Source organism: Serinus canaria, chromosome 26, assembly GCF_022539315.1.
Source record: "Serinus canaria isolate serCan28SL12 chromosome 26, serCan2020, whole genome shotgun sequence".
Taxonomy (NCBI): domain Eukaryota; kingdom Metazoa; phylum Chordata; class Aves; order Passeriformes; family Fringillidae; genus Serinus; species Serinus canaria.
The window spans coordinates 5618701-5644487 of NC_066339.1; the positions used below are offsets into that span (position 1 = coordinate 5618701).

Here is a 25787-nt window from a genome sequence, read left to right on the forward strand (position 1 = left end):
CGGGCTTCTCACAGTATTTCTTGCCACCCAGGGATTTAAGATCTTACAAATGGACCAAAACCTGTGTTATTTTGACCTCTGAGGATTTTAAAAGCCTGCAGGAAAATATGTTTATAGTAAAGAAAGCATGAACTTCTTGACTCGTGGGTGGAAAGGCAGGAGTCTGACACTGCCCTACCCCCAAAGCCAGCAACACCCAGAACAGCAGCTCCAGCTCCACACTCCAAGGGAAGCAGGGACAGGAAAACCAACAGCAGTTCACCAAAGAGTTTGGAATTTCGTGATATTTTTCACCAAGATCATTTCAAGTAGAAATTCATTATTGAACCTGATGAAAAGGTGGTGAAATGGAGGAGGAATAACTTCTGCCTCACTTGATGCTCATGAGGGAGATAATGCCTCTGGGAGAAGGTGTGGGGATGAATTATCTGTGAAATTCAAGATGAAAACCTCGTTTGGATGGGGTGCTGAGCAGCCTGCTCGGGCTGGAGGTGTCCCTGCTCATTGCAGAGCCTTTGGAGGTCCCTTCCAGCCAAGCCATGCCCTGATTCCATGTTCCAGAGGCAGGGTGGATTCCAGGCAGGATGGATTCCATGGGCAGGGCTGCTCAGCACTCACAGCCTCACCAACCCCACTCGATTTAGGGCTGAACCAAACACAATCCCTGCCCTCCAAAATTTCCAGCTGATTTTTCAAAGTGCCTGAACCTGCATAAAAACCCAGAGTCATCCCCATCTCCTGAGCCAAGAAATGAGATTAAAGCAGCCCCCGAGCTCACCTGGCTCCATTTCACATCCCCAGCACTTCCTGAACACCTGTCCCTTCCCTCTCCAGCAGCTATAAAAATCTCTGCCAACTCCTGGCCTTCTTCTGACGTGGCTTGCTCTGGCAGGAGCCAGATCCCCGGCCCAGGGGAGGGATGCTGGGACAAGAGAGGCCAGTTTCATGCCATTAAGAGGTGGCAGGGACATTCCTGAGGGCTCAGAGCCACAGTCTGCAGGGACTTGGCAGCTCTGCCCCATCTCCAGCCCCAAACACACCCCAGAGCTCTCCTCTGCCTTCCAGCACTATTCCCATTCCCTTGCACAAATTCCAATTAATAAGATTCCAACTTCTGGCTATGAAAAATGATAAATGTGAGGGACCATGGGGCATTTTGGGGACCCTTTTCAGCACAGATGAAGCAAAGGGGAATTACTCTCTGCAGCTGGAAAATCCTTGTTTAGGGAGAAAATAAATCCCAGCTCCTCCGACCACAGCAGCAAGTACAGTACTGAACAAACACCCTCTTATTTCACACCACTGGGCAAAAATCAGACTTTATTTCTCAGACCTTTCAATTAAACAGCTTCTTCAGCCAAACAAGAACCATCTGCCCTCTCCCACCTCTGCTGGGACGTGGGGAATCTGCACTCTGAGGGTGATGGATTGACCAGGGAGCCAGCAGAGCCCCTGACCTCCCACCCTACAGCTAAAACCAGACAAATCCTTCGGAAGGCGCCTGCAAATGGATGGTTTTCATCTGCTCAATAACAGCCTGGTGTCCTCTTGGCTTCTCCACAGGCTGATGCAACCGAGTTTTCCTGGAGTGTGGCGGGCGCGGGGGCGATAACGAAGGATAAATCACCGGGATGAGATAACCACCCGTAAAATGAAGTCATCTAAGGACAGGTTGGGACATATATATTTCATTGTGAAAGACCTCCTTTATTCCCACTAATGGAACAAATTAAATCAGCCAAGCTGAATAAAACTCTCACGTCCCAAGACGTAACAAGGCACTTAAAAGTTCCGCGTTCCCCTGGCGGCGCAAGCCGATGGCTCGTGGCTGTCCCTTGGGAGAGAGCAGGACAAGGACAGAGTTCAGGAGTTCTGCAGGTGGCAGGAGTGTGTTCCCATCACCAACAGAGTGCCAGCACCCTGCATTTCTTTGTGGCACTCCTGCACTGCTCTCTGGAGTGGCCCTGGGGTGGATTCGAGCCACGTCCAGCGCAGCTGACCTGAGACAGTGACACAGGTGGCCAGAGCAACAGTGACACCTTTTCCAGGAGACCTGGGGGTGATTTCATTCACACACTTCATCCTTCACCTCAGGGCACCTGAAATAACCACACCTGGGCCTTGCCTGCAGCACTGCAACACCTCCACACCTCCAAGCACACAAATTAAAGCCTTATCACCCCTGAGCAACTCAGTGCTGGGTGAAACCCAGGCACAACGTCACTGCTCCAGCTTTTCCCTCGCCTCTACCACCCAGGAGCATTCCCAGCCCGTGGGAAGGCAGGCAAGGCTGCAGGAACTGCATTTTTCCTACAGCCAGCATAAACAGCGTGATGGAAAAATAATACCTAGATGGCGACTGGCAGACAGAGCAGAGACATTTATTTATTCTTGATCACAAACAATGTCCTGCATTGACAAGCTGAATGAAGGGCACTTCACTGATTTATTAGACCTAATAAGAAACAGACCTCTCGGGATGAAATACAAGATTGATTTTTAGTGCTGAGCCCTGCTGCCATCCCAGGCTGAGCTCAGGCTGATGAGATGGAACCAGGCGTGCACAGGGACACGGGGCTGACACAGCTCTGCTGGGGCAGGGGGACAAATGCAGGATGGCCACAGGGAGGGGGAGATGGAATGGAAACACAGCAGCCACAGCCCTGCACGCTGCTCTGTCCTCCCTGCAATCCCCCTCTCTCCCACTGAGGCTGTGCACCCCAAGAGCAGCAAACCACTGGGAAGTTTAAGGGTGGAATTCCTGGGAAACCTCTGAGCCAGGCCCTCCCCACGAGCCTGCCTCTCTCAGCAGAGCCAGTGCAATTTCCACATCAGGCTCAGCCCCTCCTGGGCACACCACATGAGCTGAGTTCCGTGGATGCCGTTTTCCATCAGGAAAAAGCCAACTAGCACAGCAGTGCTTAGCTTGAGGCCCTATTAATAGCAGTTCTAATTATATGGCTGCAAACTTAATTCATGGCAATGATTAGTGTCAAAATCAAAGGCATCACACATCAATATTGATAGAATTGTATGAAGCCCATAAACAGAACGAGCGAGCTGACACATCTCCCCCCAGCACTTAGTTGCTGTTAACTGTTGCATTAATGTCCCTTCTCATTTTGCTTGGTGGAAATGGTTTTATTGGAGGAGTTCCTGATTCTGAATGGCCGTGTCTCCAACACGGGCCCCTTTCCCCTTCCTCCCACAGCCAGGAGGCTGAGGTGCTTTGGAAGGGGAACAGGAGGGAGAATTTCATCCCACGTACCTGTGCTTGAGCCACAGCATCAGCAGCATTTGAGACAATTCCTGGGGAGCAGAAGCAGCAGGAGCTGGGAATGTGGCAGGAGCAGTGAGGTGAGGAGCTAAAGGCAGGAGGACATGAAGGGCTATCCCAGTGCTTCCAGTGAGGAATCCTCACTGGGGGAGCACAGGCAAATTTGAAAGATTTCGGAGCCACCTCCCTGACTTTCCTCCAGCTACACAAAAATGCCTTCCCTGGAAGCCCAGACGGAGCCAGCAGCTTGTTTCCAAAGGAAATCATCAGCTGTGGGCGAGGGGAGAGGTGTGACAAAGATTCCAGACATTAATTGTGGGGGTAGATCCGAGATGGAGGAGGACACGGAGGAGATCAGGTGGAAAAGGTGTCTGCACCAATCCCCGGCACTTACAGAGGTGCTGAACGTTTCCACCCTCATCTCACAGATGGGGAGGGAGAGAAAAGGAGAGTCCTGAGCATCCTGAGCACTCCCTGACTTCAGACACGTCTGGTTATCTTGGAACAGGCACAAAATCCAGAGACAACCTGTTAACTTCCCTCCTCTGCAGCCAGAGCCCCCCAGCTCGGTGCAGAGCTGCTTCCTCCGCCTCACCTGGGCTCCCTCAGGCCATGGAAAAGACAATTCCACGTGTCAAAGGAGGGAAAATCTGCTGAAGGTGTAGACAGAGCTGGGAGAGAGAGAGAGCAGCATCCTCAGCCCCACACAGGGGAGGAAGGGACCAGGATTGTTCCTGTTAATTACAGGGGGATGGATCCCACTGGCTGCAGGCAGCTCTGCTGTTAAATAAGGGCAGATGCCATGAAAACCTGACTGTAGTGAATGTCTGGGATGAGTTTGCTTCAGAGATGGGCCAATTTTCACCCAACAGATGAGGGATTGCAGGTGAAGGATTCCACAGGCTCCCTCTGGACAGCGGAGCATGAACAGATTAACTTTGCACCAGGAAGCATTCAGTGCAGACCAGCAGCAGGAATTAAACCCTGCTGGAGAGGCTGCTGCTTCTGTAATCCTCCATAATTCATGGAACAAGCCCGTAAATGCCTCGTGTGCAGGCACGGGCACTTGGCTGCTGCTGCCTCTGAAAGAGGAGCCTCCCCTGTCCCCAAACCCTGGCCACAGCGAGCTCAGGGCTGCGTCCCCTCCTGCACCTCCAGCTGCATCCCCTGCTGCATCCCCTGCTGCATCCCCTGCTGCATCTCTAGCTGCATCCCCTGCTGCATCCCCTGCTGCATCCCCTGCTGCATCCCCTGCTGCATCGCCTGCTGCACCCCCTCCTGCACCTCCAGCTGCATCCCTGGCTGCATCCCCTGCTGCATCTCTAGCTGCATCCCTGGCTGAATCCCCTGCTGCATCCCTGGCTGCACCTCCTGCTGCACCCCTGGCTGCATCCCTGGCTGCATCCCCTGCTGCATCCCCTGCTGCAGCCCCAGCTCTGGGCTTGGCCCAAGCCTTTGGGATGTGCTGAGGGCTCCTCTTCTTCCATTTACCTAAAGCCCCCAGCTCTCCCCTGAGCCACGGCACGGGAAGCAGGCAAGTGAGGGCCCTGCTTTACAAGCTCCCTCTCCCCCACGTTCAAAATTGCCCCACTGACACTCGAGAGGCACCAGGGAGGCACCTAATTTACTACTACTCAGCACTTGTAAAGTGCTGAATGAATATTAATGAACTGATGTAATTAAAATGATGCAGACATTCAAGTGTAGTATCTGCCTGTCCTTGTATCTTCCTGGATAGATGAGGAAGAAATTCCCTGCTGCTTAAGGACTCCAAAAATTAACAGCCTGCTGTTGATTACATTTGTTAACTCTTTCCCTGGCACGAAGGAGCAGGGGCTGCATTTAACAGGTTCACCTAATGCTGTCATTTAGAGCTGAGGTTAATTGGAAGGGTCTCAGCTTGCCAGAGCAGCAGCTCCAGGGCTGCTTTTGCTGGAGCTGGATCAGACCCACTGCTGTGCTGGCTTCCAGCTGCAGCTCCAGCTCCAAAGGCCAACAAGGCTTACACCCCAAGGCCACTTCCAAACTTATTTTAAATGCAGAACTCCTCTGAGAGTTCCCTTCCAACTCTGAATATTCTGTGATTTTGTGACTCAGATGTGGCGAAATCCCAGCTGGACTTCAAAGGCCTAAAAGTCATTCAAGGTCAGGTTGGACAGGGCTTGAAGCAACCTGGGCTAGTGGAAGGTGTCCTTGCCCATGTCCCTTCCAGGCCAGAATCATTCTGTGACTCTCACTGGAGCCCCACCAGCCCCCCCTCGGTGCTTGTGGTGCAGAGGACAAGGAATGTTCCAGGGCTGATCAATCATCCAGCAGGAGGGAAGAGGCAGGGGGAAGCAGCAGGACTCAGCCCTGAGGCTTGGTTCCAAAAGCAGCCACATTAACCCATTCCTGTCCCTGCGTGGCCAAAATCCTGCCAGCACCAGCAGCTCCAAAGGCTTTGTAACTCACAGTTGTCTGCAGCAGCTGCAGAAGGATTGCTGGGAAACAAAACCATTGAAGGATTTCCATCTGACCTCCTTTGGTTCCTCTCCAAGGACCATCCTGCAGCAGCTTCAATTTCACCCTTCCCAAAAATGGCACTCCAAAACCACACCAACAACACCGAGAGCTGAACTCTGCCTCTCCAACACCAGGCTGTGACCCAAACCCTGCCATTCCCGCTCCTGCTTCACTCCCAGTTTCCCACTGGGAAACACCCGTCAGGCACAGCAGCAGCAGCGAGGCACACCAGAGCATCCCGAGAGAGACACAGCCAGCTCCTGGCCCTCCACAGCCAGGGACAGGGCTCACCTTCTTCAGCCTGCCCGTCTTGGTGCCCACGAAGACCACGCTGTAGCCGTTGTAGACGTAGGAGGCCACGGAGGTCATGCGGTCGCGGCTGGAGGTGAAGAGCGTCACCCCCTCCACGGGCACCGAGCCCCCCAGGGGCTGGTTGATGTCCAGCCCACAGAAGTTGTCATCGATGGGGACTGGCTGGAAAGACAAGATTTGGGGCAGCTGTGAGTGACAGCCCAGGGAGGCCCCACACACTTGGGGTGGTGTGGAGGGTGCTGGTGGTGCTGGCAGCAGGGTTGGGGCCACCAATGTGCCACCCCCCTGCCAGCTCCAACCACCTTCCCCAGGGCTCCTGCAGCTTCCAGAGCCCCGGGTTGGGAGTGACAAAGACTCCCAGGAAGCTGCACACTTTATTCTGCCTTAAAACCATCCCTTCCCTCATTGCCATCCCACTGCAGGATGAGAGCATGGATTAAAGGGGAAGAGTGCTCTGAATTTAGGGAAACTGCGGCACAGACGGACTCATCCTACTCTGCAAACTTGTGTTCCATCGGGGCAGGGATTGAACCCGGCCCTCGAGGGCTCCCGCAGCCCACGCCCAGCGCATCCTTACCGCTTTGGTGCACTGCACATCCTTGCCCAGCAGCCAGTTGAGCTCCAGGTTGCCCTCGCCCTGGTAGCAGGACTGCAGGCGCTCCTTGATGTGGGCGTTGACGGTGCGGATGGGGAAGGCGCAGAGCGCCGAGTCGTCGGGCGGGTGGTGGTACTGCTTCTGCCCCTTGGAGAAGATGGCAAAGAGCACGTCCTCCTGCGCCGTGATGTTGAGGGCCCTGGCCAGCACCTCCCCTGGCTTGGACAGGTAGGCGGCCTGCAGCAGGCGGTACTCCGTGTCGCCCCGGACGCAGCCGAAGGGCAGGGACACGTACGAGTGGAACTTGGGGTCGTCCTTGCACAGGCGGACGATGCGCGAGGTGTAGAAGAGGTCGCTGGCGGAGTTGATGGAGACGCCCTCGGGGGTCTCCGGCTGCACCGTCAGAAAATACACGAAGTTCCCGCTGGCGAAGCCGTAGATGTAGAAGATGTCGAAGTGCGAAACCAGCGCCAGCGTGTCCGAGGGGATTTTGATGAGGGACGAAACAAAGTCGCTGTGGAGCTCGTAATCCAACATCGCCGACGACTCCGGGTCCCGGGGCAGCTTGCGGCTGGACAGGGTGGGGAAATAATCCTGCTTGCCGTCCACCGCCGTGCCGATGAAGAGCTTCCCGTCCTCGCCCTCGGAGCGCACGATCACCCCGTACATGGTGCCCGTCTTGTTGACGCTGGACAGGTAATGCTCCTTCTTGTGCGAGGGCTCCACCAGGATGAAGAGGTCGTCGAGGCGCAGCAGCTTGCAGACGCCCTGGTAGAGGCTGCCGCAGGCCAGCAGCCGGTTCTCCGAGTAGTCGATGATGAGCAGCTTGTTGACGTTGTTGGTGAGCGTGAGGACCTCGCTGCACGGCTGCACGATGAGGGGAGGGTAGCAGGATTTGTTGTCCTCCTCGGGACCGGTTTTGTGAGCCACCAGGATGGTCAGGTTCCCCGAAAGCTTGTAGACCCTGTTGATGGCCCCCACGTAGACGGCGCCGGTGCCCCGGTGCACCGTCAGGTGGTTGAACGTCCAGTCCCGGTTCTCCGAGTGGAAAGTGTTGAAGGAGGCATTGCTGGACACGTGCCGGGAGAGCGATGCCAGGAGGAGGCAGAGCAGAGCCACTGAGCAGCCTTCAGGGTCCAGGAGCCGAGGCCAGGTCCTCCTCTGATCCATCCTGGGAAAGGCGAGCTCCGTGTCCCCCGCGCGTGTCCTGAGCCCCGGCAGTGTCCCTCACATGGTTCTGTGGAGACAAGAGCCACCCAGAGCCAAGGATTAGATCCCGTGTGCCCTGCAGATAAAATTGAAAGGAGGCTTTCTAATTACACAGTCCTTGAGATAAAGGGAGGATGTCTCTAAGCACAGCGAGAATTAAGCGAGTCCATAACTTAGTGGAGAACAGTTCAGGCTTGATGCTTTGCCACTTGTTTCAGCCCTTGCATCCTAATTTGTGGTGGGGTTTGGCTGTTTAGAACATGCTCTGCTCAGACAGGGAGGGGAGAATCAGCTCCAGCCCAAGACAAAGCCTGCAGCTCACAGCCCCAGCCACCCATCTGCAATCTTGGCTGGAAGGATGTCTCCTGCAGGGTGTGTTGCTGGAAGCAGCAGAGGAAATAAGAGCTGTTCTTTACCTTTAAACCCTCTCTGATTTAATTTGGGAACCTGAGGAAGAAGCCTCGTGCAGGCAAGCTCATTGAGCACACTCTGAAGGCGCTGACATCTCCCCTCAATCCCTCCCCAGAGCCAGAAGTGCCTCTCAAGCAGGTGCTTTTTAGGCAGGAGCTCCTTCACAAGGTACTTTCCTGCCAAAAAGCAGCTGCCACCAAGGTGGGAGCACATGGTTAGATCAGCCACCAAACCCTGCCAGCAGGGGAGACACCACCAGTCTAGAGCAGCTTGCTTGACCTGACCACGGAGGTGTCTGAGTGGAGAAAACCACCACAAAGTTCTCCTTTATCCCAAACTATGCATTCCTGACGTGCCCCGGGCTGGGCAGGCAAAGGCACCACTTCAGAGAATCCTCCCTCACCTCGGGGTCACGCCAGCCCTGGGGAGAGGCTGAGGATGAGGAGGCACCACTCTGCACCCATCTCATCCCACTCTCCCCACGGGAGCCCTGCCCTCTGCAGCTCTGGGCTGCTGCTCCTGGTTTGGTTTCTTTGAATTCCCAGCAATTCCCAGCCCTGCAGGGCCGCTCTCTCTTTAGCCTTGTTCCCGCCGGGAGCGGAGACGGCTGTTCCTGAGAGGTGACAAAGGAGCTCTGTCCCTGCGCTGCCACTGACAGGAGACACGACAGGAGAGGCAGCCCTGATGGCTTTCTCATTCTGCTCAGGGACACATTTCCCCAGCTGCCTCCCTCTCGCTGCCAGGCTCGGCGTTCCCACCTTGGCTGTGGCAGTTTGTCTGTCCTGGGGAGGACGCGGGCCCTGCCACCCTCTGGGTGTGCTCCTGCTGCCCTCCCACAGCCCCGGCAGCACCAGGCTCTTCCCTCTACATCCCTGAGTGAGCACCCCAGCACCACTCCCTGATCTTTCCAGGGTCTTTCCAAATGGCACAGACCAAAAGGGCTCCCGGGATCGGGGAGTGTCCCCTCCGTGCTGGTGACACCTGTGGGCACTGACACCTGAGCACGGGGCACAGGGGTCCCAGAGCAGCTTTGCCTGCACCCCACAGTGCCCCAAGTCCTGGGATGTGCTCTGGTTCGAGGGGAGCCCCAAAAGGGAGAGACCCCACAGCGAGCAGAGCCCTGCAGGAGAGCCCTGCACACACAATTCTCCTGCTGCCAGGTCTTAGAAATTCTTCCATTGCAAAGTGAGACAAGGAGAGTGCAGGCTGGAAATGAATGCACTGAAATATGGAACTTTACAGAGGTCTGGGTGTTGGGCCCGCAGCAGTTTTAGGTGTTTTTCAGCCACGTTTCCATCCCAAAGCCAGCAGAGCTGTCAGCTGTAAGGCAGCCTCTGGCTCTGCCTCACAGGGAAGGTTTGGCAGGGCCCTCGTGAGCAGCCAGTGCCAAGGGCAGAGAGATCATCCAGGAAGGAGAATCTGCCTCTCAGCCACGATCTGAGCATGGCAGACTGGCCATGAGCTCCATCCTCCCCATCCTCCCTGGATCTGTGTCACCCGGGGCAGCTCCTGTCCCCAGGGCTGGGGGACCAGGGCAGGGTGCAGGGCCGAGGAATTCGCTCCCTGTGGGGCTTGGCTGGGATTTTGGGGAGGAACTCTTGGCTCAAAGAGCAGGGAGAGGCTGGCAGAGGTTGCCAGCTGTGGCTGCCACATCCCTGAAGTGCCCAAGGCCAGGCTGGACAGGGTTTGCAGCACCCTGGGATGGTGGAAGGTGTCCCTGCCATGGCAGGGGGTGGCCCTGGATGACTTCAAGGTCCCTTCCAACCCAAACCATCCCTGTGGAGGAGGCCAAACACCTGGGCAGTTAAACACCAGCAGAATGGGTGATTTTAACTCTCACCCTTAATACCATTTGATCATTAATTTTCCCTCTCTCTCTTTCTTTCTTTTTTTTTTTCCTGAAGAGAGTTTTAAAATACAGCCTCAGAAGCAATCTGCAGCTATTAGTAACGCAAGGTGAAAGCGAGAGTAAATTCAGGGACACAATATAAACCCAAGCAGCTGAAAGGCCTCAATTAGGCTGAAAGGAGTTATCTGGTATTTAAATAATTATTAGATTGAAGGAATAATCACAGGTCTGAGCCGATTTTTCCCCCACTGTCATCCTAATGGAGACTATAATATTATTATTCAAATGCCCATGATTCTCATTGAGGGGGGAAGAAAAAAGGGCTCATTTAATCTCCATGTGACAGGGCTTCAGGAGGCACCATTAGTCATTTCTCTCATTTCAGCTGTCACTCACTCACGGGCACCACAGTTTGTCATTAGTGGCATTTTGTGCAGACCACCCCCACCCCCCCAAAAAAAAAAAAAAAAGAGAAAAAGAAAATTAAAGCCAAAACAACAAGAGAATCTCCTGTGGCAAATGAGGGCTCAAAGGCACAATTCTGATGTCACCAGCGTGGCAGCTGTGTGTGCCTGCTGCTGAGGGGGCTTTTCTTTGGGGGTGGGGTTGTTCTGGTGATTTACACTCAGCACGGCTGGGCCCTCACCCATCAGCCCTGCTCCCTCAGCTCCTGTTTCCTGGGGTTTTTCACCCCTCTGGGTGAGCCCCAGCACCCCCAGGACACAGCAAACACCCCCAGAACCTGCACTGAGCCCCCATCCTCACCCCCACCCTCCCAGCCCCACGAGCTTTTCCCTGCCTGACCTTTTTCTGTCCCCGTGCCTCCCCCCGCCCAGAGGCCACCAGGGTCCCCAGGCACTCACAGGGGGAGCAGATTGGGCCATAAATCCCACCCTGGCTTTGTGGGGGCTGTGATCCTGAACAGACCCTCCTGAGGAGTGACAGAGTGGCCAGGAGGGCAGAGGGGCTGGGATTGCTCTGGAAGCCGGGGGTGCTTCTGCCCCTTTTGCTGTTTACAGCCCCATAAGATTCATGGCTGGGAGTGGGGACAGTGGCACTGCTGTCACCAGGCTGTCAACCCCCCTGCACTGCCCAAAGGGTGACCAGGCACTGCCCTCCCTGGGGGTCACCAGGCTGTCACACCCCCTTCAGTGCCATCCCTGGGGGTCACCAGGCTGTCACACCCCCTTCAGTGCCATCCCTGTGGGTAACCAGGGCTGTGACACCCCCTGCACTGCCCAGGGGTCACCAGGCTGTCAGACACCCCCAGCACTGCCCAGGGGTCACCAGGGCTGTCACACACCCCCTGCACTGCCCAGGGGTCACCAGGGCTGTCAGACACCCCCAGCACTGCCCAGGGGTCACCAGGGCTGTCACACACCCCCTGCACTGCCCAGGGGTCACCAGGAGGGCAGGCTGTGTGTGACAAGCCCTCAGGCAGGACAAACCCTCTGGCACAGCCTCAGCCTTGCTCCAGCCTGAGCCTCCCCCTCCCCTTGGCTCCATTTGGGACCTGGCAGTGAGGGCAAAGCCCCGAGTTTGGCCGTGTCCCAGCAGCAAGAGGGGACATGGGTGCTGGGCCCTCCTCCCTCCTGCAGCACCCTGGGGATTCTCCTGGGAAGCCTCTCCAGGCGCTGGAGCTGCTGCAGGGATTGATCCCCTCCGAGCAGGGACAGCCAGCACACATCTGTCAGCTCCGGAGGAAGACCTTGCCATCATTAATAGGGTTTGGGTTTAATTAGGCAGAAAGTCCGAGCCAAAGTGTCTGATGGAAGCTTCTCCAAGCCTTGGGATGTTTCCAGCGTGGATCAGAGGTCTGGGTACTCAGTGCTGCCTCTTTGGCCAGGCCACCACAGCCACCACAGCACCCAGGGGCAGTTCCTGGCACCTTGGTGTGAATAACTGGAGTTGTGCAGCACAGAGCCATGAGGATGCCTCCCACCACCTCTCCTTGGCCTTTTTTATTTACCAACAACAACAAGGACAAGCTGTAAATCACCAGTGAGGGGCCTGGAGTCCCCGAGGTCTCTCCAGAGGTGTCCCCACAGGGATGACAAATAACAAGCTAAAACACAACCTGAACCCTTTGGACCCAAGTCCAGCCTCCTGGCTGGCCCTGTCCCTGCTCTGTGCTGGCAGCCAGGGCAGGACCCGTGCCAGGAGCTGTGTCCCCCCTTCCCGGGGCTGCTCCTTCCCAGGGCTGGCATTCCAGAGCCTTCTGAGAAAGAGTTAAGAGGGCAAAGCACAGCATTGTGATTATTGCTTCCTCCAGGCCTGGGACAAGGAAGAGGAGGGGAAGAACAGAGCCCAGCCACGAAAAGGCATTTCCCTGATAACAAACAACATCACAGGAATTCTGCACAAAATTTGTCCGGAGCCCAGAGATTTGTTTATACAGCACACTCTGTGCAAAGCTCTCCCCTCCACCTCCCTCCTGTGCACACACATCCCAACGGGTCCAGAGGAACAGAGAACCCGGGGGGGCCCTGCCCTGAGCCCCAGATTTGGATCTGCACTTTGCAGCACAAGGACACAGCACACCCAGTGCCACCCCTGGCGCTGTCCCCGGCTTGCTGGACAGGCCTGGCCAAGCTCTGCTCCTCAGTGCCCATCCCCAGGGGGATCCAGAGCAGCCCCAGAGCTGTGGCTGTCACCCAGCTGTGCCTCACAGCTGGAGCCAGGTAACCCAGCAGCCCCACAGGGCCTCCAGGGAACGCAGAGCCCACACAGCAGCCACCCTCTCCTGTCCCCACACCTGGCACCTGCTCTCTGAGAAGCCACAGCTGGCAGCATCTGGGATGAGTGCTCTGCTTGGAGAGCCCAAAAATCCCTCTTGGGCTGGAGAGACAGGTGCCTGCTAAGGCAGGCAGGAGCCTCCCCTGAAATAGAGAAAATGAACCCCCCCCACCTCCAAATTGCTATAAAATTTAAATTAAGGGACTCTCAGCCTCAACAAAAATTATGGGAGCAGGAATAACAGTTCTTTACTAGGGAAGAAAATAAAAGGATAAAATAAACAATGCAGAGAACTAAACCAACCCTGGCAGAGCCAGAGCACAGCCTGACACCCTGTGGGTCAGGGGGCTGGCAGCAGTGCCACTGGAATTGTGGCTCAGCCCTCCTGCAGTGCCAGGGCTGGTTCTGCTGGAGCAGGGATCCTGGAGCAGTCCCATTCCCACTGGAATTGTGGCTCAGCTCTCCTGCAGTGCCAGGGTGGTTCTGCTGGAGCAGGGATCCTGGAGCAGTCCCATTCCCATTGGAATTGTGGCTCAGCCCTCCTGCAGTGCCAGGGCTGGTTCTGCTGGAGCAGGGATCCTGGAGCAGTCCCATTCCCATTGGAATTGTGGCTCAGCCCTCCTGCAGTGCCAGGGGTGGCTCTGCTGGAGCAGGGATCCTGGAGAAGGGTGCACTCTGCCTCTGGAGATCCAGGGGAAGAGGCAGCTGCTGCTCCTCTGGAAATCCAGTGGAGAGCTGCCCCAGAGGGCTTCACTCCCCGAGGGCAGGCTCCAGGCTGTGACAGCCTGACTGCTCAGCACAGAGCAGGACGGAGCCCGCTGACACCAAGGGGAAATTTAACACTTGTGAGGTTTTGTGGCTGCTTCAGTCAGGTTTGGGGAGGCTGGGGCTCAGCCAGACCTGTGTAAACAGGTCACTGCTGGGGGATGATGGTGACAGAGCAGAGCTGGACGGAGAGCTGTGAGTGTGTCAGAGCCTCCTGCTGCAGGCCCAGCTGTTAGAGCATCACTGCAGGGGTGTTCTCCAAAGAGTCCTCAAGGACCCCCGGAAACAGGGTCCACACCCCCTCCAGGCAATCCAGGTCAGTTTTACATGCCTCAGAAAGTGCTTTTTCTGGTTTCCTACCTGAGCCCTGATGGACTGAGCTTTATCCACCTCTCCACCGGTGCACCTGAGCGTCCTTTGATTATTCATGGGCTTCATTCCAACAAAATGGAATTTAATGGCTGCTGACCTTAGGTGCAAGCAGATTAAACGATGAAATGATTTGCCCAAGGCTAAGCAAAGGTCCCAGTGGCAAGGCAGGGAGTTTTATCTCCCGAGCCCCAGCCCAGCCCCGTGTCCCCAGGTGACATCCAGCTGCAGTTTATTAGCAGAGAACATTACAGAGCAGCACGAGGGAGGATCACACCGAGCTGCAGCAGGAAAACAAGCAGCAGCTTCTGCTGGCCTCGCTCCAAGCACACCACAGGCAGTGAAGAGCCCCAGCTCCAGATCAAACGGGTCCCCAGGCGCTGCCCTGAGCAGAGATGGTGAGCAGAGCTCCTCGGGCCGTGCCAGCCTGCGCTGGGCACGATCCCCGCTGCACCCAACCGCAGCCAGGCAGCACCTGTGCATGGGCACTGCTGCTGCTGCGGGGCTGAGTGCCCCGTGCGGGGCTGGGGCTCTCTCAGCCACGGGGCTGGGGGTGTGGGGGCCTCTGGGCACGGCTGGTGCAGCTCCCTCACCCTCCAGAACGGGTTTATCTCCTGGGATCAGCACCAAGCTGGGTTTATCTCCAGAGATCAGCACCAAGCTGGGTTTATCTCCTGGGATCAGCACCAAGCTGGGTTTATCTCCCTGTATCAACACCAAGCTGGGTTTATCTCCCGGAATCAGCACCAAGCTGGGTTTATCTCCCGGAATCAGCACCAAGCTGGGTTTATCTCCCTGTATCAGCACCAAGCTGGGTTTATCTCCCTGTATCAGCACCAAGCTGATCTGGGGTCTGGGGGCTCCCAGGCGTGCAGGTGCCCCCAGCCTCATGGTCTGAGGTCCAGGCAAGGACCCCAAAGGCTGGAGCCACCTCCCCTCCGTGCCACCAGCAGCTGAGCATCATCTCCTCTCCCAGAGTGTTGGGACATCAATGTCTGCTTGAGAAAGTGGCTCCTTCACACTCGTGTGCTCCCTGCTCCTCTGCCCTGCTTTTCAATTTCAGAGCTCTGGCAGATCTCTGATTAATTCAAGCCTGTTTAATAACCCTTCTGTTTAGATGAAACGAGCTGTCTTGTTTTCTTTATTTTTAACACTAACTCTCGTTCCTTTGCTAAGGATCTCTGTCATTTAAAAACTTCTCTCTCTCCAGCCAAGCTGAGACTGAGATGGAGAAAGCAGCTGCTGACGTCCACATCTGACATCAGCCACAAGGTCTGAGGCTAAAGAGGGGCTGGACACTTTGATGGATGAGGGATCCCAAAAGCCTGAGCAAAACCAGGAGCTCCACAGATCCCTGTGCAGCTCAGAGCAGGGCACAGACAGCGGCACTGTGGGGACAGTGGGGGTGGCAGGAGAGGGGATTTGGGAGCTGAGCACCCACCCAGGAAGGGTCACGGTGTTTCTGCCTGTGGGGGTGGAAAACATCCCATAAAAGCCCCTGGAAGCTGCTGGGGCCGTGTCCCACACTGTGCCCCAGGCGTGGCAATCGATTGGCCATGGGCTGCTCCAGCTGCTGCCAGCCCTGCACGGCATCCACAGCCTCTCCCTGCTCCGGGGGTCCCACCTTCCCTTGTCACCTGCTCTGCGGTGACATCCCCACCCCACGGCCCCGTGGGCACTGCCCAGCCCACCCAGAGCCCCAGGAGCAGCAGCAGCCCCGGGAATTCCCTCGGGACACCCTCTGCTGCCTCCTGCCTCCCTGCAGCTCAAAGCTGCACTTGTCTGCAGAGCAACTGAGTCACTTCCTCCCAGCTCCTGCCTGCGGGACAGGCTCCAGCCCCGCCGGAAAACAATAAATCCTTCAGGACGTGTGAGGCCACATTTCACAGGGATGCAGCCAGCCTGCCTGCCCCGGGAGCCCCCAGCACCCCTGCGCCCAGCTCTGCCCCTGGGAGATGTCCCAGCCCCATCCCAGCTGTCCCCAGGTCCCCAGGGCACTGCTTGGATGGAGCAGCACGGGGATCAGAGCCACCCTGTCACCCCTGAGGGGACACAGCACCCAGGTGGGTCAAGAACTGACCAGAAAATTCCCTAAAATGCACAGAGGATCCCACGGGGAGAGAAGGTGCGGCTGAGTTTGTGGCAGGGCTCCTTTGGCAAACCCAGGGACACATCACAAAAGGAGTTTCCTCCAAAAACACAACAGAACCTCTCGTGAGGGCCAGTGCCCCACTCTCAGCTGGTTCAGTTTTATAAACCCACAGATCCAGATCCCCAGAGCATTCCCACAGAGCTCGAGGACTGGGGGGGCAAAGCCAAACCTCAGCAACCGGAGCTGTCTCTGGCCCAAAACCAGTGGAACTTCCACCAAAACCACCCAGCCGAGATGCTTGGCCAAAAGAACCTCCCAGATCTGAGGAAAATCTGAGATTTTGGAAAACCCAGGAGCACTGAGTGCTGCTCCCTTTGTCTTCTTCCAAGCCAGAAGCAAAGACCAGCTGAGTTACAGGAAGGATCACAAGACTCTGAACCGAATGATCCCACACAGATGAGAACAAATGCACTGACAAGGAAATTAATGTGACATTCCCCTCAGTAACACGATGGCTAAAGCAGATCATCTGCCCCAGTGTCGTGTTTATAATGGGAGTTTGCAGAGAATGAAGCAGGAATTCGCAGGGATGAACAAATGAGCCAATATTCTGCTTCTTCTCATGTTAAAATTTTGCAGTTTGGGATAAAAATAATGGGGTTTTTAATAAATCTTGGGAGGAGAAGGAAATTAGGCTGAAATTGTTTGGTTTCCAATAGATCTTTGCAGCTCAGAGGGTGTGAGAGGTTCTGCTGGGCAGGTGAGCTGCCCAAAGCCCCGTGCCAGCAGGACTCACCCCAGGGAGACCATTCCTCTAGAGAAGTCAATTCAATCTCATTTCAATGGCAGGACTGACACGGAGCTCACTGGTGCAGGCCTGTGAGGCAGTGAATGGTTAAAATCCAGCACACTCAGGATTCACACTCAGAAGTGAATCCCCCTCTGCAAGGTCCCTGCAGTCCCACCCAGCCTGTCCCTCCTGAGGCCAAACCTCCCTGTGACCCAGCACCCCGGGCTGGGCTCAGTTATCTTTTTTTATTTTGTTTTTAACCAAGTTACACAAGCCCCTTGGAAGTCCTCACAAGAGCCTCTGCTGTTGTTTCTCCCTGGGAGTTTGTCCTGGCACTGCTGAGCCCAGCACAAGCCGGGGCCACCTCGGCCCCCGGGAATTCATCTGGGGGAAGCGACGGGGCCGACCTGTCCCTGTCACACAGAGCTTGTCCCTGTCACACAGAGCTTGTCCCTGTCACACAATCCCTGCCCTGAAAAGCAGAGTTACACAAGCCCTTGTAGCAGCACCTCATTCTGGCCCGGGGGACAAGGCAGGGCTGCTGCCTCTCTCTCCCCCAGAGCCCGGCGAGTTTGGCCCGAGCTCCTCGGTTGCTGTGAGATTTTTAAAGGCAGTCTGGACCTGTCACCACTGAGCAGCCTTTGAACACAATTCCTGCTCCAGGAGGCTCCTGGGCTGCCAGTGGAGCCAAGCACTCCAGGAGAGGGCTGGTCCTCCCTGCTGCTGGGATTAACTCCTTGAGAGCTGCAAGGGAACTCCCAGCAGGGACAGAGAGGAGCTGCAGTGCCCCTTCCTGTGCCCAGCACCTCCCAGCCCAGCACACTGCTGGCAGGGTTTTCCATCTGGCCCTCCCAGCCCCAGTCCCACTAGGGATGCTGCCTCTGATGCTCAATTCACTTGGAAATCCAAAGGGGCAGACAGCAAAAGTCAGGGGTTTTGGAAGGTGTAAGGCAAACGCAAGATTCCTCATCCCGAGGTGGGTTTGAAAAGCTCTCACTGGCAGTTTGCTTGCTCTGGGTTTATCGTGGAATTGCAGAATGGTTTGGGTTGGAAGGGACCTGAAATATCTCGTTCCAACCCCTGCCATGGGCAGAGACCCCTTCCACGGTGCCAGGTCACACCAAGCCCCGTCCAGCCTGGCCTTGGACACTCCAGGGAAGGGACCCTTGAGGTCCTTTCCAACCCAGACCATTCCACAGTTCTGTGTTTTGACTTCAGAGCAGATTGCAAACCTGTGAAATGGCACATTTGAAGCACAAGAATAACTGAGGCAGTTAGGAAAGCTCCAGGCACGCTCCCTTTTCCTCCCCACCTCTTCACACTTCCATTAAAAATCAAAAGGAAATTCGCAGGCTAGTTTGTTTTTTTTTTTTGTTTTTTTTTTTTTTGTTCAAATAACATTCCAGGCTGTGACATAAACCAGCAAAGACAGGAAATATGATCATGAGGGCAGAGCTCCATCCTCTGCTCCTGTCACTGCCACTTTTTGGGGACTTGGCAGATGAGTGAGCAGAGGAGACAGCCGGCGTGTTTTATGGAGTTGAACTGTAACATCCCTGTTCCGCAGCCAGCTCCCCGCTCCTCTGCTCTGACACCAATAAATCTGCCCAGCCACGGGGAACAAAGCTCCTCACACCAGCTGGCCTCACCTGAACCCCTCATACTGGGCAAGCCCCTGGGCTCTGCTGGGTGCAAATACCCCCCAAAAATGGGAAAATGCCGATTTCAGAGCCATCACCGGGGGGTTGAACCCTGCCACCAACGCCCTCACAGTCACCACAGCTTTCCCAGCTGCCAATTCCCAGAATCTCAGCCTCCCATCCTGAGGGGAAATGGCCACTTTGGGCTCGAAGGGAACCCTGCCAAGGCAAACCCCGAGAGCCCAGACATCCACTCCACACAAATCCAAACAACTCCAAGCCTCCTTTAAGGGCTGTCCAGGCATCAACCTCAAAAGCTCAGAGCACAGACTCACTTTTCGGAAGCTCATTCCCAGGTGAACAAACCAAAGCAGGGAGACTCAGGAACACCTGGAAAACACCTCCAGGTTTCTGCCCTTCCCTCGCTGGCCCGGTGCCCTCCAGCAGGGCTGGCACAGAGGGATCGCCGCGGGCTCGGCCGATGGCAGAGCCACCACGGAGCAGGAACTGCCCATAAATCTCCCTGCAGGAATCTGTTCCCAGGCTGGCCCAGGCTGGAAGTGACAGGAGGAACTTCTTCCAGGCTGAGTCAGGGAGTGACGGGGCCGCGGTGGCCGCGCTTCCTCCGGCAGAGCCAGCGCTGCCCCACGGCCTTCCTGTTCTCCTGAGCCTCCCCAGGCAGGGAAATGGGGCTCCAGAGCCTGGCACGGCGGGGGTTAAACTGCTGGTGGGCAAATGCTGTCAGAGCCACGAGGAAAATGAGCAGTTTGCTCCAGCCTGAGCCCTACCAGCAGGAACGGCCTCGCCAAGGACGGTCGCTCTCCCTTCGGCCCCTTCAGCAGGAAAATGGGATTGGATTTGTCACACACACCCCCAGCATTCCCACTGCTGCTCCCCACGCACGAGTGGAGCCCAGGGCAGGTGGGAGCTGCTGGTCCAGCCCTGGGAGAGCCCTGCCAGCCCTGCCAGGTCACACAGAGGGGCAGAGGTTGGACTCACACTCGGCTCTCCCTGCCTGTGCCCCCTCTCCGAGCTCTCTCCTGCTCACAGGGATTGCTCCTGGTGTGGGTTCCCACAGAGGCTCCCCCCTGGGTGTGGCAGGGCTGTGACACAGGGACGGTGCTGGTGGCTGTCGCACTCACGGGCAGAGCTCACGGTGCTCCCCACGCTGACCCTGCAGCCACTGACCACACCTGGGAGAGCCAGGCTGGACCCTGCCCGTCCTGTCCAGCTCCAGCTGTGAGACACCGGGCTTGTGTTCCAGCCCTGAGCCCCCCAGAGCCCCCCAGAGCCCCCTGCTCCCAGCACAGCCCTGGGGAGGCAGCAGCAGCAGCGGGAGCAGGAGAGGTGAGAGGTCAGGGCAATATTTACTCAGATGTCACCTTTCACTTTTATGAAGTGGGGAAATGGGGCTGGAGCAGGAAAAGGGCTGTGAGGGACGTTCCCTCCTGGGAAGCTGCTGTCACAGCAAACACAGCACGGAGCTGGCCCCAGAGAGCCAGGGCCTGGCTGGGACAGGACCCCCCAACCCCACACGGGGCTGGGCATGGCTCCGGGCTCCCTCTGGGAATGGCCAGACAGGCAGGAGCTCTGCAGAGCCTCTCCTGGGCTGCAGGAGCTGCCCAGGCCTTCAGGAGCCCGTGGCACAGCGGGGTCATCGCTGGGCACTGAGGGTTTAGGAACTGGCAGGGGCATGGAGCATGGTGCAGAGCGAGCACGGGATCAGCTGCATGACAGAACTTCCACAGGGGAAACCCTTGGAAGAAGCTTCCCCTTCAGCACGGGGCAGATGGAGCTGAGCGTGCCCCCAGCAGGGAGCTGGGCAGGGGCAGGGCAGTGCCAGGCAAGGAGGGGCACAGCAGAGCCCTGGCAGGGCTCTCCCAGGCTCACCCTCCTTCGGAGATCATCTGGACTTTTTTATAACGTGGCTCTGACGCCTTTTATCTCCAGCTCTGAATGCAATTTTAGCCCAGGCAAAGCAGGATTAAATTTTCATCGTGGGATACATTTATCTCGCTTTTCACTCCCCCCTCGCAGGTCGATTTCAGGCAAACAGAAGCTGCGATTACCGGGAGAAACACGAGATGGGCTCTGTCTGATAAGGAGGGGAGGGCTCCTCTTTCCCAGCCCCCATCCCTGGCAGCATCCCGGTACCGGCTCGGGATTTCCAGCCCAGCAGGGAGCACCGGCTCCGTGGCTCGCACGTGTTGCACTCGTGTGCTCGGGGAAGTTGTTCTTCCTCGGGAATGCTGCTGGAGCAGCCTCGCCCCACCCAGGCACAGCAGCCACGGACACGGAGCGAGGACACACGGCCACAGCCAGCCTGGATCGCCGGGAATGCCCCAAAAGCACCAGAATCCCCCCGAGCCCCCTCCAGTGCTGCTCAGGTTCGCAGCCCCGCGCCCCATCGGCACCAGGCAGCAGCTGCCGCTCCTTGCTGGGCTCGTGCTCGGTTTTTAGCTGGATCCAGAGGATCCCCTCTAGTGGGATGAGGAGGAATTTCAAGGCCACATCCCACCCCAATCCCAGCCCGTGCCGGCCGTGGGTGCTGGGCTGCCGGGGGGAGCAGCCTCGGGAGCTCCTCTGCCCCTTCTGCCATTGCCCCGCGGGAGGTGCGGCCAAAACCGGGCTGGAATGGGGATGCCAGGTGGGGAGAACCGGAGAAAAGAGAAACGCTGCACAGACACGAGGAGAAATCCCCCCACAGCCGCAAAAGGAGAGGATTTCCACCAGCAAAACACCTCTGGCGACAAGGGCCCGCGTGTGTCCCCGGCCCTCAGTGCTGCGGGAGGTGACACAGCCACACGCGGGGACACAGCCACACGCTGCTGCCCAGCCCGGGTCCCCGCTGGCACCCCCCGGCAGTAAATCCGTTTATTTTGGCTGCAGACAGCGGCTCCAGCGCGGACAGCGCTGCCCTGGATTCCCTTTGGTTCCCGCTGCGCTTTTCAGCCGCGGCTTCCCGGGCGCACCGAGGGCTCCCGGGCCCGCCGTGCCCTCGCCCTGCCCGGCTCGGAGGTGGCACCCGGCTGAGGAGGTGCCAGGGATGCTCCGGGTGGCACCGACACCGGCTCAGCCCGGAGGGGTCCGGGACACCTCGGTCCCCCTGCCCTCCCCTTCGCTGTTGTGGCGGTGGCCTCCCAGCCAAGCTGGTTAAGAGATTAACACTCTAAAAACCACATTTACTCTAATTAGCCATGAAATCTTTGTAACTAAGTGAAAAAATGTTTCCCTTGAGGGATTTTTGTCCATTCATCACTGTTTGAATTGCCAGGGAGGGGGGGTGGGGAAGAGAAAAGAGGGGGGACGAGAGAAAAAACCCCTCAGATCTAATGAATTAATAGCAGAATGCCCTGAGGGAGCAGCGGCTCCTCCACAACACGGGCACCTCAAAGGGGGCTTTTCACAGCTCGCCGAAGGGACGCTGCTGAATTATTTCGAGTTAACAGACTGTAACAGCTCCGCTCCCGTTCGAGCCGGGCAGCTTGGCCCGCGCTCCGCTCCTCCCTTCCCTTCCCTTCCCTTCCCTCTCACCGGGACGGACAGACGGACAGACGGACGGTGTGCCAGCTGGGTGCCCCTGCCCTGCAGACAGCGGGGGGGCACAGGGAGCTGCTGCCAGCCCCGCCAGTGCCCCCAGTTCCTGTTGTACCGGGAAAAACATCTCGGAGTTGGGTGGGAGGGGAGGCAGAGAATCTTGCCACAACTTAGGCCCATAAATATTTCATATCGCTGGAAGAAGAACGATTATATTCCTGCCAGCACTTTTCTTGTGTATTTTAAATGTGTCACCGCCTTCTACTTTCTCCCCCGTTTGTGTTTCTTGTAACAGGCCCATGAAATAAAGATTAGCTGAATAATCAAGAGTGTTTAGAAATGTGAAGGGGCCTGTCTCAGGAGCACTGCATGCTCAGGTTCATCTTTTTCCAGGTTTTTTTCCGCCTCTTTTTCAGGATGCCGGAGGCAGGTGGGGGAGCGCGGTTTTCGCAGGGCGGAGGCGAGGGGAGCGAGCCCGAGCGGCGAGCACGCCCTGCCCCGTCAGAAATGACAGGCTCAGCGCCGAGAGGAGCAGCGGGGCACTCTCCCCCATTACATATTTATCGTTCAGGCTGCAGAGGGGCCAATTAAAGCAGCTTGATCACCGCCGTGTTGGAGCAGCCGCGGATGTGCTGCGAGAGGCGGGATGAGAGGGGCAGGTGAGCACGCTGCTGTTGGGATGTGGGGCAGCCCCTCCTCCGAGAGCCACAAACCAGCAAAGGTGCCCCTGCTCCCCCAGGGCATCCCTCAGAGAGCAAAGGTGCCCCTGCATCCCCAGGATCACCCCTCGGTGAGCAAAGGCGTCCCTGCTCCATCAGAGAGCATCCTTTTGTGAGCAAAGGCACCTCTGCTCCACCAGACTCATCCCTCGGTGAGCAAAAATACCCCTGCTCCCTCAGGAGAGCATCAAAGGGCACCAGCAAAGGTGTCTCTGCATCCCCAGGGTCACCCATCAGTGACAAAGGGGCCCCTGCACCCCAGGGTCACCCATCGGTGACAAAGGGGCCCCTGCACCCCAGGGTCACCCATCGGTGACAAAGGGGCCCCTGCACCCCAGGGTCACCCATCGGTGACAAAGGGGCCCCTGCACCCCAGGGTCACCCATCGGTGACAAAGGGGCCCCTGCACCCCAGGGTCACCCATCGGTGACAAAGGGGCCCCTGCACCCCAGGGTCACCCATCGGTGACAAAGGTGCCCCTGCACCCCCAGGGTCACCCATCGGTGACAAAGGTGCCCCTTTCCCCCCGGCAGAGCGTCATGCTGGCACCAGCAGCCAGCCCAGCTTCCCACCTTCAGCTCCTCACCACTCACGCAGTTTCTAAATATCGGCTTTGCTTTCTCTCCCGGTTCAGCTCCTCATCTCAGCTGCCCACGGCATGAGACACAGTCTGCACCTACATCTGCCCTAGCTTTTGGGCAACCTTTCCCAGGCATGCTCGAGACTCCCACATTTAGCTGCAACAGGAGTTCCCTAAGTAAGTTCTGGAAAGCCTCGTGGCGGTGCCTAAATGGGAGCTGTCGGGAAGAGCCTGCAGATCACACATTTCCCCGAGACTCCGCCGGGTCTGCCCGGCAAAGCTCCAAATGTCATCTCCGTTTAGCTGCTTGGCGGCCGATTTGTCACATCCTAATGCAATTTGCAGAGGGGAGTTAAAGAGCACGGGGCAGGAGCAGGCAGCCCTGCCTTCCCCGGGTCCCGCAGCCGGGCTCAGCCTGCGGCTTCCCTCCCGCTTCCAGCTGAGCTCCCTCCTGCCGGGAGCAGGCTCGGGTCAGCCCGGGAGTGAGGCAGGGCTGCTCCCGTCCTGGTGGAGGGTTATTGCAGACCGTACACAGCATCCACCTGCTTGCACCAACTCCTGAGCCGGGGGAACTCCGCGATTAATTACATCAAACAGCACCGTAAAGACAATGAGGAGAAAATTGGGTGACTTTATCTTCTTGCAACAAGCGCCGGGGATGCGGCTGGGAGAGTTGGGAGGGATGGCTGCCTTGGCTGATAAGGCATTTCACAAGTGACACCGCTGGGTCACGTCCCTCTGCTCGCGCCGAGCTGCTCGAATCAAAGCTGCTTTATCTGCTCCCCTGCACCACCCCAAAGTACCACATTTGAGCTCCGAGGGTCCTCAAAGTGACGACAAATGGCAGAAGGACAGCAATAAAGACCAAAAAAAGCCGCATGGAGTTCTAAAGGATCTAACACCTCTGTGTTAAAGGTAAAAAGCCAAACATCTGTTCCGAGGGTGGCACAGATTCTTGCGAGGCATCTGTCCCTCAGCTGTAAGTAGGTCATCTCATCTCACTTCAGTCACCGTTATCAATGAAGCCATCCTGAGCAGGAGGGACAGGACCTCGTCCCCGGCTCAGCCCGGGTCTGCCAAGCACACTGAATCCACCAGTGAAGCATCAAGTGCCCAGCAAAGAGCAGGAGCAGCCTTTGAGCAGCGCTTGCACACCATGGCACTCGGAGAACTCCACGTTCCCTCACCTCCGAGCCTCAGCTGCTGCTCACAGACGCACAGGGGATTTTTTTCCCGCTGCCACTTACTATTCACCTCGCTTAAAATTAACCTATTGACTTTCTGATACCCCTTAGAACACAGATTAATTGAACATCACTCACTTCACCTCCAGGAACGTGCGAGTATTGGCCGTAGCGTGAATGGAGACAAAGCCGGGAATGCCTGACCGTGCCAGGTTAAACGGAGGTCACAGCCGGCGAGGACAGCTCACCCGGAGCAGCCCCGGCTGTCACCGACACCCACCCGGCAGCTCCGGGGCTGCGGAAACCGAGAGCATCACCCGGGAGTTGGGATTTCCCCCAGGGGAGCACAAGTGCGTTCGGTACCTCTCCCCTCGTCACCGTCCAAAAAGGGTCTCGCGCGGGTTTCGGAAAGTTTTAGTGGGGATTTTAGGTCTTTTCCCCTAAGATTCAGGGCTGCTTTCTAGAAAGTGCTTCCTTGCTAACAGGAACTTTTTATGGAGATGAGTTTCTCCCGCTGCATCGACTCCAGACCGTGACTGAGCGGTACCAAGCGGCCGCAGAATTAACGAGGAAGCAGCGATGTCTAACGGGAACGCGGAGCAGCCCGGGGAGGGAGAGAGCGCTGGATTCCCGGGCAATCCGAGGGTTCCTCCATCCCTTTCCAGGCACCCCCGGCATCTCCGCGCAGCTCCGCGGGCACGGCCGGAGCCGCCGGGCACCACCCCGCGCTCTGCAGCCCCCGGTGCCACCCGCAGCCCCCAGTGCCACCCGGCTCGGGCAGCTGCGGGCGGCAGGCGACGGCGATGTCGAGCCTCCTCCCCGCATCCTCCGGCGGGAGATGCCCGGCGGAGCCCTCACCCCGGGGACCCCCCGCACCCCGGCAGGCAGCAGCCTCCCGCCATCCGCCGCCACTCACCGGCCCTCGGCGCTCCGCTGCCGCCCGCCTCCCGGCTCAGGGCGGGGGGATGCCGGCGGCCCCCGGCACCACGGAAATCCGGGGCCGGGCGGCCGCCGCTGCCCGCAGCCCCTCCGCCTCCCCCGGCGCGGCGCGGCTCGGCTCGGCTCAGCCCCGCCGGCCTCTCATCGCCTCCGCAGCCGCTGCCCGAGTGCGGCGAGCGCGGCTCGGCTGCGCTGCGCCCGCCCCGGCATCCGCCCGCCGCCAGCCCGGGCGCGCTCCCCGCTCCGCGCCGGCCCCGCGCCCGGGCGCGCTCCCCGCGCCG

General features: G+C 57.6%; 1 protein-coding gene across 2 annotated transcripts in view; it reads right to left on the reverse strand.

The window, feature by feature from the left end:
• The window catches only part of PLXNA2 (plexin A2), a 132116-nt gene extending 106556 nt beyond the window's left edge, over window positions 1–25560 (reverse strand). Inside the window, exons 1-3 of one of the 2 annotated variants that reach the window (XM_050985224.1) lie at window positions 25484–25560; window positions 6669–7923; window positions 6071–6253 (exon numbers count right to left, since the gene is read on the reverse strand). In XM_050985224.1, coding sequence (XP_050841181.1) covers window positions 6071–6253; window positions 6669–7856 — 1371 coding nt within the window. In that variant the 5' untranslated portion in view covers window positions 7857–7923; window positions 25484–25560. Of the gene's footprint in view, window positions 1–6070; window positions 6254–6668; window positions 7959–25483 lie in introns of those variants that run through there. The other variant, XM_050985223.1, reaches the window with a different exon arrangement.
• Window positions 25561–25787: the final 227 nt, after the last annotated feature.